At 37.7% G+C, this 18,272-nt stretch overlaps 1 protein-coding gene across 1 annotated transcript in view; it reads left to right on the plus strand.

Moving 5' to 3' along the window:
- LOC118735099 (DNA-directed RNA polymerase, mitochondrial) overlaps positions 1-18,272 on the plus strand; it is a gene marked incomplete at both ends in the record, with an annotated part of 144,505 nt that overhangs the window by 55,383 nt on the left and 70,850 nt on the right. The window contains 4 exon segments of the mRNA XM_036464717.1: positions 10,675-10,937; positions 11,425-11,799; positions 11,868-12,009; positions 12,081-12,188. Coding sequence (XP_036320610.1) covers positions 10,675-10,937; positions 11,425-11,799; positions 11,868-12,009; positions 12,081-12,188 — 888 coding nt within the window.

Genomic DNA, 18,272 nt, shown 5'->3' on the forward strand with positions numbered 1-18,272 from the left:
TTTTTTTTTTTTTATGTATGTTACCGCATAACTTTGGACCACGTCAAACGATTTCGATAATTCTTTTTGCATCGGAAAGGTAGTGTCTCAGAGGTGGTCCCATACTAATCTGGTTAAGATCCGATCAGTGGATCATGAGATATATATATATATATTTTTTTTATATGAGAGTTGAAGTCGGTTTTTTTTTTGCTAAAAATTACTAGTTTTGTGTACATTTTCTCTACAATTTCGTAATTTTTAGCTTGTAATTTATTCATGGGATCCCGTTTCAAAACCCTGTATGTCGAAATGTGATTGACTGTTCTCTGCATCCTTACATCGTATTCCGATTTGTATATCATTACAGGTACGTTTCCTTTGTCCGCATTGAGAATTAAAAGTTGGTCATTGTTTTTTAGGAACGTCTTAGTAGAATGGAGGGTATCACGAATAAATCTATATCTAATGGTGATTGTCATTTTATTGAGGTGGTCTCCTATTAATGTCGTCAGATTATTTCTTTCTATTTCCTGATTTTCTTTATCTTTAATCGTCTGTATGCAGCTTTCCCCATCTGCAATAATTTTAAAAAGTGGAAAATCTCTCTTGGTCATTGGTAAGACAAATTTAGGTCCTAAGGATAAGAGCCATACAAAAATTTTAATCGAAGTTACAGTTATAATAAATTAGAGTTCAAAATTACTGTCAAGTGTAAATAAATGCTGTCACTCACATGTACACGTACATGCGCACTCGGATGCATTCAACGGTCAGGTAGCGTGCAGCTGCCTCGGACGCTCTACTTTCTCTCTCACACCTATCAAATTCAAGAACTTTATAGCTTGGCAATAATATTTTATGTACGAATTTTTGCAGGCAAGCCTACATGATTAGTTTTGTAATAAAAATATCTTACCTATGATATCAATTTCGATTGGTTAACAGATCGATGTAGTTACCTATATTGACTTACCTGTTCACATCTACTTGCCACGTAGCCATGCACAGAAATAAGTAGGCAAGCCTACCTAGGCATATTCTGTGTGTTAAAAACTATCAATTGAGATAAAACTCATTCGGTTATCACAAGAGTGAAGGTGATGAATGAAAATTGATTAAAATTAATTAAACTAAAAACAGCTATGAACACTTTTCGATAGGCAAGTTATCATAGGCATATTTGTTTATAAATTATATTTGATAAAAAATATGTCTAATCGAGTTATCAGATCGGTGAAGGTCGATCTTCAACCGGCTCTTAGACCATCAATTTTCTTCGTCGTTTAATTTGGTTCTACACTTCACAGATGCTTTTTCGTAATAAAGAAAAACCAAAAAATCGAAAAAAAGTGTGTGTTGCCGCTGACAGCAAGCACCTCTGCACGTCCAACTAAAGACAGGCATACAAATTTGTTTTCAAATGTTCAACTTGAATCACATTTCTTACAATCGGTAAACTGGCCATGAAAAAACCAAACAATAACTCGATTGAAAAAAAATTTTTACTTTGGCTCAGTGTATATACATATGGCTCAAAGATCTGTCAATAAGTATTCATGTGTGGCATATTTCGTGATATCAATTGGTGGCTCGGCATTTCGCGTTGCATTTCGAACAAATTAGATGTGGTATCACCGTACGTATAATTAAAAGTATAGATGATTTTCAATAAAATAACATCAAATTTAGATAAGATTTCCAGGCATCATCTATTGGACTTTAAACCTCTCAACACAAAAACATGTAAATACTGACGTGATAAATATTGAAAATTCGCGATCCATCACTAGCTTGAAATCCATCAATATGGATCACGATCCAAATATCACAATAAATATTGAACGTGAGACAGGCGGTAGACTGCCCAGCGATAATCTTCTTTTATATGTGGCTAGTGATTTTTGCTGAGCGCTGTGTTGCCTGATCAATGCAAGTGTTTCTAGTAGTGTTGTCACCGCTACACGCAACTAACCACAGGACAATTTATCAAATTAATACAACTTTTTTAGTCTGGCTTTATACACGGCAAACTTACCAAAAGTTACCAAAATAAAAAAAGTGGGCAAGTTACCAAGCGCTCAAAAAGTTACTTATTTTGGTCACAAGTGACCAAATGTTGCAACCGTGATTTCAATTACTCGGTATTTCATTATTAAAGTGGCTGGCAAAAATATGGAAAGGTAGCAAAACTTTAATCATAACATTTAGCACATGAAAATAATATTCGATTTCAATTGAAAAGATATTAAACATCTTGAAATTGTTACACTACATAAAGTTCTTTCTGATACTGATGTATCAATTGTGCCGCTAATCGACCAATTTCCTGCATTGGTAAATGATGCAGACATAATTGAATTTCAATTTCGCAAACTGAGGCTCAGTGAAGGTAACTTCAAAAACTGTACCAATATATAACGTTTTTGGGATCAAGTAAGTTTGTTTAAAAATGGATTGGGTGAAGCGGCCTTTGGAGAATTGTGTGATTTAATTCATAATATTTTTAGTCTGCCTCACAGTTCCGCCACAACTGAGCGCAAATTTATTGATATAGCATTAATAAAAAGGAAATCGACATGACCAAGCCGTTGCATTTTGATTCGCTGTACTATATCCATGTCATTGTAAAGCTTATACAGCTCACGTTCCATCGTCTGCGGTACTTTCTGTCGCCAATGCGTAAAGGCCCATAAATCTTTCCCAGAATCTTTCTTTCCAATAGCCGCCTCATGAGATGTTTTCATTGTCTATGCGTCCACGCCATAAACCAGCACAGGCATGATAAGTGACTTATAGAGTAAGATTTTTGTACGGCTAGAGGATTTTACTCCTCAATTACCTCTCAGTCTGAAGTAGTACCTGTTGGCAAGAGTGATTCTGAATTGAATTTCGCTGCTGACATTATTATCGATGTTAATACTGGTTCCAAAGTAAAGGATATTCTCCACTTTCTCGAAATTATAACTGTCAACAAGGACGTGGGTTCCAACGCGCGAATGTGCTGAATGTTCGTGTGATGACAGGAGATGCTTCATCTTGTCCTCGCTTACCACCAAACCCATTCGCTTTGCTTCCTTATCCAACTTGGAAAAGGCAGAACAGACTTCGCGGTTTTTGTTACCGATGATGTCGATGTCATCGGCATAAGCTAGTTCTGAGGAGATGTCAAATGCAGACATAGCAGCGTATAGGCAACTCCTTTTATAGCTGTCTAAAGCGGCTTTAAGGTCGACAAATAGGTGGCGAGTGTCGATCCTTTTCTCGCGGGTCTTTTCCAATATTTGGCGTATTGTGAATACCTGGTCTATTGTGGATTTTCCAGGTCTAAAGCCACACTGATAAGGACCAATCAGTTCATTGATGGTGGGCTCCAGTCTTTCACACAATACGCTCGATAAGACCTTGTAACCTATGCTTAGAAGGCTAATCCCGCGGGAGTTGGCGCGAATGGCGGGATCACCCTTCTTGTGGATTGGGCATTGCACTATTAAATTACAGGCGTCGGGTATGCGTTCATCTGACCATATTCTGCACAAGAGTTGATGCATGTACCTTATCAACTCCTCGCCGCCGTACTTCAATAGCTCAGCTGGCAGGCTGTCAGCTCCAGCAGCTTTGTTGTTTTTCAGCCGCGTTATTGCTATACGTACCTCGTCATAGTCAGGCGGTGGAACGTCGACTCCATCATCATCGACTGCGGGCTCGAGTTCTTCTTCACAACTTTCCGTGCTGCTACCATTTAGTAGGGCGGAAAAGTGTTCCCTCCATAATTCGCCTTACTCTCTGGTAAAATTTTCGGGCATTCTTCCTGTCGGTCAGCATTTCAAGCTCTCCGCACTCACGTATTTCGGCCTCTCTCTTCTTGTTGCGGCAAATACGTCTCGCTTCCCTCTTCAGATCCCTATAGCGGTCCCACATAGCGCGCGTTACGCCCGATCGCAGCGTGACCCTGTAGACGGCATCTTTTTTCTCTGCAGCTTCCTGACACTCCCCATCCTACCAGTTGTTCTTTTGGGCTCGCTGAAATCCGACTACTTCTTCGGCGGCGGTACTTGATGAGAGGGAAATGTGGTTCCACTGCTCGCATATGTCGGTTTGTTGAAGAGTGCTCTCTGAGAGCAGTTGTGAGATTCGAGTAGCGAAATCGCTGGCTGTCTGTTGTGATTGCAGCTTTTCGACGTTAAGCTTTCCTTGCATATTTGGGCGCACATTTTTTGCTGCACAGAGGCGGGTGCGTATCTTGGCTGCAACAAGATAGTGGTCCGAGTCGATGTTTGGGTCTCGGAGTGTACGTACGTCTAAAACACTGGAAGCGTGCCTTCCGTCTATCACAACATGATCGATTTGGTTTCTCGTTTTTCGATCCGGAAACAACCACGTAGCTTGATGGATCTTTTTATGCTTGAACCTAGTATTGCATACTACCAAGTTTCGGGCCCCGGCGAAGTCGATCAGCCTCAGCCCGCTATCGGACGTTTCGTCGTGGAGGCTGAATTTTCCAACAGTGGCTCCAAAAATCTTTTCGCTGCCCACCTTTTCATTGAAATCGCCAAGCACGACATTTCTACGTGTCGGAGGATCCACTTATCCACTTTTTAAATCAATTTACTAATTATATTTTTAGCATTGAGTGTATAATTGGGTATATAGTATATACATAGGAACAAATTTGAAAGTTAGGGGGGACCGAAATTATCGAGCTATCAAATCCCCGGTACTATTTTTGAATATATAGGCAAAACTTTGGAAGTTAGGGGGGCTCGGGCCCCTCTCCCCTCCCCCCTACCTCTAACTGGCTACGCCCATGCATAAATATGAAAAATGGTTTTGCGTTTGGATAATTTAGTAAATAGTATGACATTCACGCCAAACGACAATAAGTGTATGTTTAAACAGACTAATTAGCTGATGCAATTAAGCTTTAAATTGCGGCATTAAGTTTGGTGTGCACACACACGTCAGCTGCGCAATTAGACATACGAAATCAGCTGCTGGATTACCTACAGTGATGGAAAAGTTGGTACCCTCGTACGTTTATTTAGTTTGAAAGTACATTCGGTACAAACTCACAATTTTAGGTACATTTGGAACGTAGCCAGAAAAGTTCTCAGGAAGTCAGTTTTTATTATTATTGACATTTCGATGCATTTTCCGGTGCGGTCAACTGGTCTAATAGCTTCCCTCCTTTGTGAAGAGGCATACAAATGAAACTGAAGGGTGGTCAAAGTAACGCAACTGTAGTTGATTTCGCTAGATAGACGGAAAATATTTCTTTTCAAAACGTCAGATCGAAGAACTGGGAGGAAAGTGATTCACCTTTTCTACAACATAGTTTCTTCTCGCGCTGCTCAAAAAGATTATTTTCATAGCCAAAATTTGTTGAATGTGAGTGTAGAAGTTGATATGGTATCGATGGGAATTATTATCCTCCTATTTTCTTTACATAGAAATATATATTTACTTTTTAGGTACATCAATCTACTTTTAAGTAAAGTTTTCCGTAAATTATGTACAATTTTATAGTTAAATTTTCCATCCCTGATGGAATATCAGCTGTAAAGGAGGACCAGAAACGAAACAGCTGATTGCTCTTCGTTCATTAAGCTTACCTCCAAGTCAAAATTAAACATCTAGCAGGGTTGCATAGAGAATCTGACTAAAATTAATTGCCAATATTATTGGTAATTAATAATTTGAATTTTTGTATGATAATTTGGGTAACAACTAAGGCTTAAATTGGTGAAAAGATTCTTAATTGCCAATTAGGTGCCTGTTTGAACATAGTCTAACGGCGGTTGCTGAAAAGTGTATTGTCTTTATAATTGTCTGGACGCCTACTGTACAGAACAATTTGACAATTAATACATGTTCTCAATTGTCTTGTCTCAAATTGTCTTATGTAAGCGCAGCGTAAGTATTATACATGCTCAGATTCTATAAATTCCGAAATTATCCTTTTTTAATCGCTTGCCCTGTTTGGATCAAATCGATTGATTAACAAAATTTTTTCTTTGGAATTTGAGCATGCATAATACTTAAATTACATATAATCAATGTATTCTCATAGTTTTGAGCATTTTAATTAATCTTAGTATATTGACCTCAAAAGAGAATAACTCATTTTCTTACGTGTAATTGCTATGTGAAAAATAAACACTCGATGCGCAGCCTCTTGGAATTATCGTAGAGAGGGGAGATTCATGGAGGATGCTATAGTAATGCAATTTTTATTTTATTTTTTTGACGTGACCTAATATATAAGTAGTATATATATATTTTTGGCGAAGATGTTACGGGTTTCATCCTTATAGAAACAAATTGAGTTTATTCATTATATGGAAGCAAATGCGACACTAAAAATTTGAAGTTTATTATACTATAATTGAATGAGCTCAAAAAATACAAATACATATTCAAAATCTTTCTAAGAAATAAATTTAAAAGCTCGAAGTTTGTACGAAAGTTTGTTGATTTTTTTAAATATTACACAAAGTTTGAAACTTGGTTTTACATGGTTTTTGTTAGACAATGGGGTATATTAAAAACAAAAAATAACTAAAATTAAATAACAAGAAACAAACTTGTCAATATGGTGTGCGGATGTATGTTTGTACATATACGTCGTAATATGTACGTGGTTTGTTTAGAGTTCAGTGTCTAGATTAGCGTTATGTTGCCTGTTTTTTTAAGCTAAGACTTGCTTTTCTATTGCCTGCTTTGTGACTTATGATTATATGCTAAAATGCAATGACCTGTGTAAACATACACTTAGACAAATAACTATAGCACTTTTGGTTTGGCTAGTAAAGACTTTGCCAGTTGTGTACCGCTAATATCTATGTGGAGCACCCTGTTGCTTAGCACCAACAGCCCTGCATTCATATTCACCTACGCTACAACATCATACATTCGTTTAAGTATAATTTCGTATTTTTTACTCTTTTCATTTGTCTAGTTTGCATATTCCCTTTATTCCTACATTGTAACTTTTTAGAACATAAACCTAACTGTAGTCCGTTTTCCTTTTATCCTTACGAAACGATGAGCTACATGCAAATCAATTTTAATTTTGTCATGACACTCGGGATTGGTCTTACGCTTTGCTATACACGCGTCTTAACTACTGCTCTAATTTGGTGAAACAATTTTGAAGTTTAAATAAAGAATTTATACATTTGCTAAATTTGAACGCCAAAGCGTTTTTATTTTGGTGGAAAGCTAGCCCAAGCTACAGCTACGGCGATACGCATAAAACAATTAGCTAAAAACTGGTGACCCCGTACAAAGTTTGAAGGTCGGATGTGAGACTCCGTTATAACGCTATTAAACACAGTTATAAAATCACGCGATAGAAAATTTAACTGCTAATATGATCACCAATTCCGATAGCGGAATTTCATCAGAACCGACGAATGCTACACCGTTTCAGAATCCCCGTTATTCCGAGGGGATGCTACCGACACTCGAGAGACAAGCTGCCGCTGTTTATGCTCGCTTACCAATCCCCACTATGCCCAGCAATAATATCGAGGCATGGTTCACTTCTATGGATTTTTGGTTCACCGCTTCTGGGATTATCTCCGACAAATAAAAGGCAGCAACCGTGTTTGCAGCACTCGATTCCACAGTAATTGGCCAATAATCGGGGGTGATCGCATCAATGCCGCAACAGGATCGGTTTGAGTACATCAAATCGAAAATAATCGAACATTTCGCCGATAGCGAACAAGAGGCGCTTAAATCGACTTCTTTCCGAGCTTCCACTCGGAGATGAAGAGACCGCCATAACGACGCCTTTTGGTTTGTATGAGTTTCAATTTATGACTTTGGGGCTGTGCAACGCAGCACAGACGTTCCAGCGCCTAACAGACGAAGTGCTGCGGGGCCTCGACTTTGTTTTCCCATATATCGATGATATTTGCGTAGCTTCGTCATCGATCGAGCAACATCGGCAACAGTTACGTTTACTGTTGAAGCGATTACAGAAAAATAATCTGACAGTAAATATTTGTAAGTGCGTATTCGGGAAAACGGAAATTAAGTTCCTGGGTCATCTCGCCGATTCACAAGGAATCGAGCCTCTTCCGGAAAAAGTTGCATCGCTGTTAAGTTTTCCTAAACCAACAGTAGCCAAGAACTTGAAACGTTTTATAGCCATGCTGAATTTTTATCGGAAATATCTTCCCCGTGCCGTTGACTATCAGTCTAAACTCCAGAAACTGATCGAGGGAAACAAAAGAAACGACCTTACACCACTTGTTTGGAATACCGAAGCCAAAGCAGCATTTCAGCGCTGTAAAAAAGAACTTGCAAACGCTACCTTGCTTTTTCATCCCTCAGCAAACGCAGAGTTGTCTCTGCACACAGACGCCTCGCATTTTGCCGTGTGTGCTGCTTTGCATCAAGTAGTCGACGGCGCATTCCAACCCCTCGAAAAAGCTAACACCGGCCCAGAGTAAGTATAGTACGTATGACCGAGAGCTGACCGCAATGTTTCAAGCGGTTTTACACTTTCGGTACATGATTGAAGGACGACGTTGCCATCTACTTACGGAGCATGGCCCTCTTGTTTTCGCCTTCAAGCAGAAGCTAGAAAAAACTGTCCCTCGCCGTGCATGCCAACTTGATTTCATTGGACAGTTTACACGGACATAAGGCACATATCGGGAGAAGCCAACGTCACTGCAGATTTGCTTTCACGAATACAGTCACTGGATCAAATCATCGATTATCGTGCAATTGCACACGCACAACAAGGAACGAACGTCGAGGTAATTTGCGACACATCGACACCGAAAATACGCCCGTATATTCCGAAAGAATTCCGCAACCACATCGTGTCTAAAATACACAACTTGTCCCATCCTAGAGTACGCGCCACTACAAAGTTGGTCACTGCACGCTTTGTTTGGAAAGGCATAAAAAAGCACACCTCGGAAATTGTGAAAAGGTGCGAAGCATGTCAATGATCAAAAGTTCATCGCCACACGAAATCTCCTCTGGTTAAATACGAACTACCTAAAGGGAGATTTACACACATTAACATCGATATCGTTGGCCAATTTCCATTATGTGAAGGCCAGCGATATTGCCTAACGATCATCGACCGCTTTACACGTTGGCCGGAAGCAGTTCCCATTCCCGATATGACTGCCGAAACTGTCGTCAAATCATTAACGACGCACTGGATATCGAGATTCGGTGTTCCCGAACGCATAACATCAGACCGTGGCCGGCAGTTTGAGTCTGCAATATTTCAGGAACTTATTTCTTTGATAGGAACGACTCATCTGCGAACTACGTCGTATCATCCCCAATCCAACGGCATAATCGAACGATGGCACCGATGTCTAAAGTCAGCAATTCTTTACCACGACTCCAGAAAGTGGATACATTATCTCCCTTCGATCCTACTTGGCTTTGGAGTAGTTTTCAAACCTGGCGAATTTTTCCACCCGACCACACCCGCTGAACTGACTAGCGATACAGTAACGGAATTTCGAAAGTTAATGGATAAACTACGCCCGACTGACACCGCACACCATTCGCCTCCAACGACTTTCGTTTCTCAAAAGCTACAGTCAGCAACACATGTTTTTATCAGGAATGACTCAGTGCGCCCCGCGCTGACTAATCCTTACGACGGCCCATACGCAGTAGCACGTAAAATTTCGAAATATTTCGCAGTCGTCATCCGAGGTCGGCCAAGCAACATAAGTCTGGATAGGCTTAAACCAGCATTTTTAACAAGGTCCGATATCGAAGCGTCACCAAACGTAATCCAGCCACACTCAGATGAGCACAACAACAACGCATTGACGAAACCTACAACAAGCGGTAGCCAAAAGCTGCATTCAGATGAGCACAACAACAACGCATTGACGAAACCTACAACAAGCGGTAGCCAAAAGCCGCACTCAGATGAGCAAAACAACGCATCGACGAAACCTACATAAAGCGGTAGCCAAGAGCTGCAGGCAGATGGGGAAAACCACAATGCATCGACGAAATTTACGCGTGTAGGTCGCCGAGTAAAATTCCCCAGTCGTTACATGTAGCTTTCGTCTGGAGGGGGAATTATGTGGAGCACCCTGTTGCTTAGTACCAACAGCCCTGCATTCATATTCACCTACGCTACAATATCATACATTCGTTCAAGTATCATTTCGTATTTTTTACTCTTTTCATTTGTCTAGTTTGCATATTCCCTTTATTTCTACATTTAACTTTTTAGAACATAAACCTAACTGTAGTCCGTTTTCCTTTTATCCTAACGAAACGGTAAGCTACATGCAAATCATTTTTAATTTTGTCATGACACTCGAGAATTACGCTTTGCAATGCACGCGTCTTAACTACTGCTCTAAATTGTTGAAACAATTTTAAAGTTTAAATAAAGAATTTATACATTTGCTAAATTTGATCGCCCAAGCGTTTTTATTTCGGTAGAAAGCTAGCCCAAACTACAGTTACGGCGATGCGCATAAAACAATTAGCTAAATCTATGTAAAAGACAATCACTTCCAATTGTTCTGTCACATGTTGTATAAGCATACAGAAAATACCAACAAATTTGGTTTGCTATCTTTTGGGAACCATTGTGAAAACAATGGAAGGTTAATTTTTACTCAAGTTTTGTTTGACAAATAACTATAGCGCTTAGTCTCATTTTTATTTATTTATTTTTTTCAGCGTGAAAAACTTACCGAGCTTGAAGAACTTTGGCGTACACAAATTAATGCTGCCATTATCCGAGACCTAAACACATTACGAGCTCAAATTCGATTTAAACCGAATGGCTTCATGAACTACTATACATACCTCAAAGTCTTGGATACATCTATATATACTGATATATTGATAAAAGAGATTTATAAATTGGCGGAAGGATCGGAAACTTTTAGTCCAACAGTAGGACAACTTTATAGAGAACTAGGCCAGAAAGTACAGCAAAGGTAAGAAAATTATTGTGGTACTAATTTTAAGCTATTTTTAAAAGTATTTATTCATTATGATAATACTATTGTGCTTATGAACATATTTATTGTCTTTTGGGTGGAAGATTCGTATATTTCTGCAAAAGTATGCAACATTGCGTTTTGTAAATTTACTGAATAAATCCCTAATGGGTTTATATATTGGGCCATGAGAGCCAGAGGAGCATATCTAACAAAAATGTGTTCACTAATACAACTATTAAAGAAGGATATATGTATAAATAATAAATACGGTCTGTTACTGAAAAGTTCATTGCACCTACGGGGTGCTACCTATTACTTATAGTAAAATAAATCTAAAAGAACATGCCTCGGGCGCTTACCGTTTCGATTCTAGTAATGCATTTTAGCTGTACTTCAATTTAATTAGGCTATTCTGGCTCTCGAGGCCTCATATACCAAGGTATACCAAGCATCTCAAATATTTACTTTTTCAATTCTTTAGATATCAAGTTGAGATGAAAAAGAAAAATGGGATATTGGAAAAAATTGGAGAAATATACAGTTCATATTGTGATTTATGGGAAGAGGCGAGTACAAACGACAATCCTCGGCAAATGTGGCAAAGACTTGTTCATGAGCAACGTGCTAGTGGACCGAGTATAGATGTTAAATATGTTAGTTGGCCTGTCAATGTACAGTCAGGAGTTGGTCGTTTTCTTTATAATATTTTAATGCGTGATATAAAAATAGATGCGCACATCATGCGACAAAAAGGAAAGAGTAAACAACAAAATGTTTTACCCGCTTTTTATACGCTTTTTCGAAACCAAGGACGCCTGGTAAAAGAGGAAGTAAAACCTCATCCAGTGTTGGCAAGGTATGTGTCTTTAAACTTTATTAAAGTTTTGATATAAAACATCTGCTTAATGTTCTTCATTTAAATAGATTGTTGCGTACCTCTCGTCAGCAGACATTAACATTTGATTCAAACCTTGTTCCAATGCTTTGCCCTCCGCAACCCTGGAGTACGCCAAATAATGGCGGCTATTTATTACATAAATCGGATCTGATCCGTTTGCCGCACCAGGTAAAGCTGTATACATATATCAAATACATATGAATGTAGATCAGAAACTAATTTAAATTTTCAATATATAGGCAGTACAGCAATGGGAACGTATAAACTCTGTCATCCCGCAACACATCTATCCAGCACTTGATTCTTTGAATCAACTGTCGAGTGTAGGTTGGCGCGTTAACACCGAAGTATGTACATTATTTCAAATACTTATGTATATTGCTCTCTTCGGATAGTGGGAAACACATTCATAGGTTCAGGGCTTTACAAAAGTTCGAAAGCAATTTCCCTAGACGTGATGAAGTAGATTTTTAATAAAAAAACCTTATGTTCCAACAAACGATTTAAAAGACTTCAAAATTCAAGAAAATAATTAGTACGATGATTGGCTTCAAAATAATACCAATCTATTTGCATATCTCAAACACACCGAGCTGTTGAGGATTTTAGGTTTCACAAGAATGAATGCAAAATCGGCACATGTGGGATGACTCGCAACAATTCACAGTGCCAAAATCTGTGTACATCAACACCGTAGCCGATCGGTTTCAATAGATATAAGACTTTGACGGATGACGTTAGTTAATAAAAAGTACGTAGGTAAAAAAACTGCCTACCCGAAAAAGGTAATAATGCTCCCTATATATTAGTTGTAGTCGTTGGAACGGCCTATTTACCCCTCCTAGATCGGTTTGTCCCTCAATCGTTCAAGCTGAGCCAACAGAAGGCGCAGGAGGCATGCCGCTCCGACGGGGTGGGACCAGAGAGTGGGGCATTAGTTGAGTTGGGTTTTGCGGGTATGTGAAGAGGTGTTTTGAGTCGTGAGAAGACTGCCCACATGCCGGGCATACATTAGTATATAAATGCACAGGTATGACAGAAACAAGATACACCTCGATCTAAAAGGACTTCGTATCTCTTAAGATTCCCTAATGAATCCCAAAAGGGCGCTAGAATTTGAATTCCAAACCTGGTATCTTCCCAACAATGTCTGGGTGAAGTTGCTTTTTATGGAAGTAGTTGATGGATAGTCTAAATTGCAGCTCCCTCGTGGATGCTGCTTCTTGATTAAATATATGGACATGGGCGTAGCCAGGTAGGGGCAGGGGGGTGCTGGAGCCCCCACCTAACTTTTAAACTTTCCTTATATATATATAAAATAGCACCCTGAAATGCCAGCTTAATAGGGTCGAGCGAAGAGCTGCACGTGTAACAGCGCTAGATCATCTGCGTATCCCTCACATAGTCGTCTACTGCAAGTGTCCAGAGCAGTTACTTTATGGTTTTGGGAATGAAGGAAGTTAGGCTGATAGGTCTTTATGATTTAGCTAAATCAAGGGGCCTGTTTCCCCACTTTGGGGATAAATAATACGGAAACATTCCTCCGAGCGTACGGTATGTATACCCAGCAATAACTAGCCCTAAATGGACTAATGTTGTCCTCGAAACTCCTTTGTAGGAGTGCTGGGAAAATCTCATCAAACCTCGCTGCTTTGTACGGTTGAAAAGACTCATCCGCCCACCGACTTGTGTCAAAGATAGAGCCAGATCTTCTATGACTACTTACTATACGAAACCTGTGTTCATGCTCCACCGTAAAGCCTGGGAAATTTACATGAAGTAGGTGATTCAGTATCTCGTTCTTGTTATTCGCGAAGGGGCCATCCTACTTTCTAAGGAGATCTACCCAGAGACCCTAAATAACTGATATGATTTCTTTTGGAGGTGGAAAACGTTGGCCGTAGGACACTAAACAAAATGTTTATGTTACTTTATAAGAGTTATTCCCAAAACTAAAATTTTTTCGTTGGTCATAACTTTTATTTTCCACTTTTTTGGTTTTACGTCGCTCAGTGAGAGTTATTTTCAAGACAAACTGTTTTCCGATGCTCATAATTTTTATTTTCGACGTTTTTGTTTTTACTTTGCCTGGTAAGAGTTATTCCTACGACAAAATTTTTCCCGTTGCCCATAATTTTAATTTTCGACTTTTTTCTTTTTACGTTGCATGATAAGAGCAATTATCAATGAAATTTTTTTTTCGTTGCTCGTAACTTATATTTTCGACTTTTGTTTCTTCACGTTGCTTAGTAAGATTTATTCTCAATGAAAACTTTTTTTCGTTGTTCGTAACTTTTATTTTGAAGTTTTTTGGTTATGTGTTGTAGTAATGAAGTACATATATATGAGGCATTCTTTTTCGTATCGGACATCAAATTTGGTGTCACACTTTCTATGTGCTTAAAATTTTTTTTATGAGTTCTACACATGAAATAAGCTAATACGTATTCGAGGAATTTTTTTTCTTTCTTTTTTTTCATCGCAGATATGATCTGTCAAACTTTGGATTTTTTCGTAATTCTGACCAATCACGTACTTTTTCAAATCGTTATATCCATTAGCGCACACAAGGGGTGGGTTTTGGGGTTCAAACCCCCCCCTAAAGCTAATAACTTCAAATACGAACTGTATCTTAAAGCTAAGAATCCAGCCCTCAAGAAAAATCACAAGAAATATTTTTTATTATTTCTGTTGCTTGAAAAAGAACTTTCCTTTCGCTGTAAATTTTCTTGAAGAAATAAATATACGAGCATTTTTCTTGAGAGCTGCAAACTGATTTAAGAAATTTTGATAAAGGATTTAAGAAATTTCTTGTGCGTCATTTTATGTACATATATGAATTTTTCGCTTTTCTTGAGAGCTATTAAAAGTTTAAAAAGCACCATCTCCATCGAAAACCAGCAGCAGGATTCCAGCATTTTCTATAGCTGATTTTGATCGCCAAAAATCTCCAAAAGAATAGCAGGAACGCCTAACAACACGCAACATTTAGTTACATGCCAGACTTGGCCGATTAGTTACATATTAGTAATATAAAGAGAAATAAGCCTGCAAAAATGTAGGTGGCAACAAAATCAAGTAATTTCTAATGCAAATTCGGTGCCGTGCAATAATGTCAATTTACACAAATTCTCTGCTGTAAGGAAGTTAATGTCAATGACATTAGTATACAGGCCAAAATTTAAATAATGGCAATTGACATTAAGGCACTTTGGAATTGATTCTCCCTCTAAAAGTGAAGTATGTAACGGTAGAAAAATAAATTTTGTTATTTATACTTAAATTCTAACTTACTTAATACTAACCACCCAAACCTAAAAAAAAAAACGTATTTTAGTATAGTAACTATACGATGATTATAGTCGACATCTCTACCTACTCGGCTACGGCAGTCAAAAGCTTTTTTGTTTTTAAATTTATATTTTTCATATGTGCCAATGAAATCAGTTCCACTCATGTGGAAACCAGGTCCCCTCATGTGGAAATCGTAGAGTTTTTAATTTTATAAATATTTACCTTGTTTATACCGACACATAAAGCGCTTTGACCCAGTTCCCTGTGATTCAAAACGAAGGCATAAACCAACTTTCAACACGCTCAGAAATTCGAAAGTGTATTCACTCGAATTTGTTTTCAAATCGCTTTTTTATTTCTCACATCGGTTAGAAAACAGGTATAAACACATCACTCATATGACGCGAAGTGAAAAAGGCTAGTTTCCTTTATACAGGCGGTTTTAAATTTGAATTATTATTATAACAAGTTTGAATTCTTGTTCTCTTCCATTTCGGTCCTCGCGCCAATTAATTATTTAAAAAATATCGAATAAAAATAATAAATTTTGTTTACTTTTGAATACGGTTTCAACAAGTGCGCTATAACAACACAGGTATAAATGATTGAAAGAAATATGTGTTGAGTCAAATCATATTTTTGTTAATGCGGTTCTTGCGTAGGTATAAACAAGGTATATGACACAGAATGCGATGCGAGCTTTTACTTGATAAAAACCTTGATCAAGTTTCTTTACAAATAATTTATCAAGAAAACACAATTGGGAGGTTATGTTACATTTACATTGGAGCCAAATACGTGATTTCAAATCAGTCATTTAATATTACATTTACATTGGACCAAAATGCGTGATTTGAAATCAGTCATTTGAAGGTGTTTACACTGCTTGATCCGCATTTGCTTTGACTTCTCATCAAATGAAAAGGGAAGACAAAAACAAAATGTATGTAAACAAACACTACATTTATTATATTGTTAACGCTTTTTGGACACAAAAAGGCAATTATTCTTTGATTAAACTAAAAATGTGTAAAGCTCTTGTATAAATTAACAATTTTTACACACAAATTTCAAAGATTTATTTATTTCGTTGTGTTTGTTTTGTGTTTGAAAAATTCCAAATGTCAAAGACAAACCAAAGCTTTTGTGGAACTTTTGTTTCTGAGTGCGTTCAATAAAATAGTACGGCAATTGGAACGCATTTGTTTCGTGATTTTGTGTAAATGCGTCGAAATGCGTCATTCTGGAAATGTGAATTTGTATGGAGAAATGCGTGGTTTGGCCTCGCATTTGAGGTTTCTCGCCCAAATGACGCATTTGGGCTCAATGTAAATGTAATATAAAGGCGTTTACACTGCTTGATTCGCATTTCGTTTGACTTCTCATCAACTGAAAACGGAAAATAAAAACAAAATAAATGTAAACAAACAATACACGCCTTATATTTTTGAACACGTTTTGGATACATAAGAGGCAATTATTCTTTGCATTAACTACAATTTTGCGAATTTATGCGTAAATTAACAATTTTTATACACAAATATCAAAGATTTTGAGTTTGTTTCGATTTGAAAAATTCAAAATGTCATAAACAAACAAAAGCTTTTGGAGAGCTTTTTTTTTGAGTTCATTTTGATTAAATGAGTTGACATGCCTCATTTTGGAAATGCGAATTAGTATAGAGATTTGATTTCGCATTTCAGACTTCTCGCCCAAATGACGCATTTGGGCTCAATGTAAATGTAATATTAGTGGTTTTAAATTGCTATAATGCAAGTACATATCGATGGCTGAGTGGAAGATCGACCTATCTCGGCAGCCAGTTCGAAAACGCTCTATCTCAAAAAACTTTTCAAGAACGCCTTATTTCAGAATTTAATTGAAAAACACCCTATCTCAAAATTCGGTTCAAAAACGCCCTATCTCACTTCAAAATGTATTGAAAATATGCTGATATAGGGCGTTTTTGAATCGGCAGCTGAGATAGGGCGTTTTTGAAACGAATTCTGAAATAAGGCGTTCTTGAAAAGTTTTTTGAGATAGAGCATTTTCGAACTGGTTGCCGAGATAGGTCGATCTTCCACTCAGCAATCGATATGTAGGTAGTACCTATCGCGTCCCCTAAGCACCTTGGCCATCTAGCGTTGTAATGGATTATCAGCATAAACCACAAATTTATAGTACGTTCGACACATATTAAGAGTCAAAACTGAGTAGAAGTTAAAGAAACAATTTAATGAAAAAAGTGGAGTTGTCGAATGTCGGGAACTGAGTGGTATTATTTATTATTAATGTTCTTTTTAAAGAATTCTTGTTTAAAACACACTTACATTCATATGTCTAATTTTGAGCAACGGATTGAAAATTTCCTTAGAAAAAACTCTTACTAAGCAACGTAAAGAAACAAAAGTCGAAAATAAAAGTTACGAGCAACGAAAAAAAATGTTCATTGAGAATAACTGTTATCATGCAACGTAAAAAGAAAAAAGTAGTAAATAAAAATTATGGGCAACGGAAAAAATTTTGTCTTAGGAATAACTCCTACCAGGCAACGTAAAAATAAAAACGTAGAAAATAAAAGTTATGAGCAACGGAAAACGTTTTGTCTTGCGAATAACACTCACTGAGCGACGTAAAAGCAAAAAAGTCGAAAATAAAAGTTACGAGCGACGGAAAAAAGATTATATTGTGAATAACACTTATAGGGGAGCAAACCTTATTTTGGGTTAAAAATAACTATTATGTAAAATAACAAAAACTTATGTATATTTAATTTAATAGTTATGGACCAATTTTTTTTTATTTTCTTTATAACATTTATGTCTCTGGATCTATCTCATTGGAGGATTCCTTTGATAAAACTTTATGTACAAGAAGGAATCTGGCAGTGTTTCTATTGTCTCGCACTGTTGCCTCCATGATTCCTTCTTTGAGCGTTTAATAACTTTGTTTTAGTGAGAGAGAGCAGCCTTTTATTCTTTCCAAGAGCCTCCTGACAGTTTTGCATCCAGTTCCGAGTTACACCAGAGAACCTTACGTTTCACCAGGCATTCCCACGACAGCCGGTTCTACGTACCGGAACGACTCGGGTTTTACCCGACCAAGGGCTGTTGTTTCGGCGATCTAACCCCGTTTAG

The sequence above is a fragment of the Rhagoletis pomonella genome, unplaced genomic scaffold (assembly GCF_013731165.1).
Source record: "Rhagoletis pomonella isolate Grant_MI unplaced genomic scaffold, Rhpom_1.0 Rhpom_scaffold_00003, whole genome shotgun sequence".
Lineage (NCBI taxonomy): Eukaryota > Metazoa > Arthropoda > Insecta > Diptera > Tephritidae > Rhagoletis > Rhagoletis pomonella.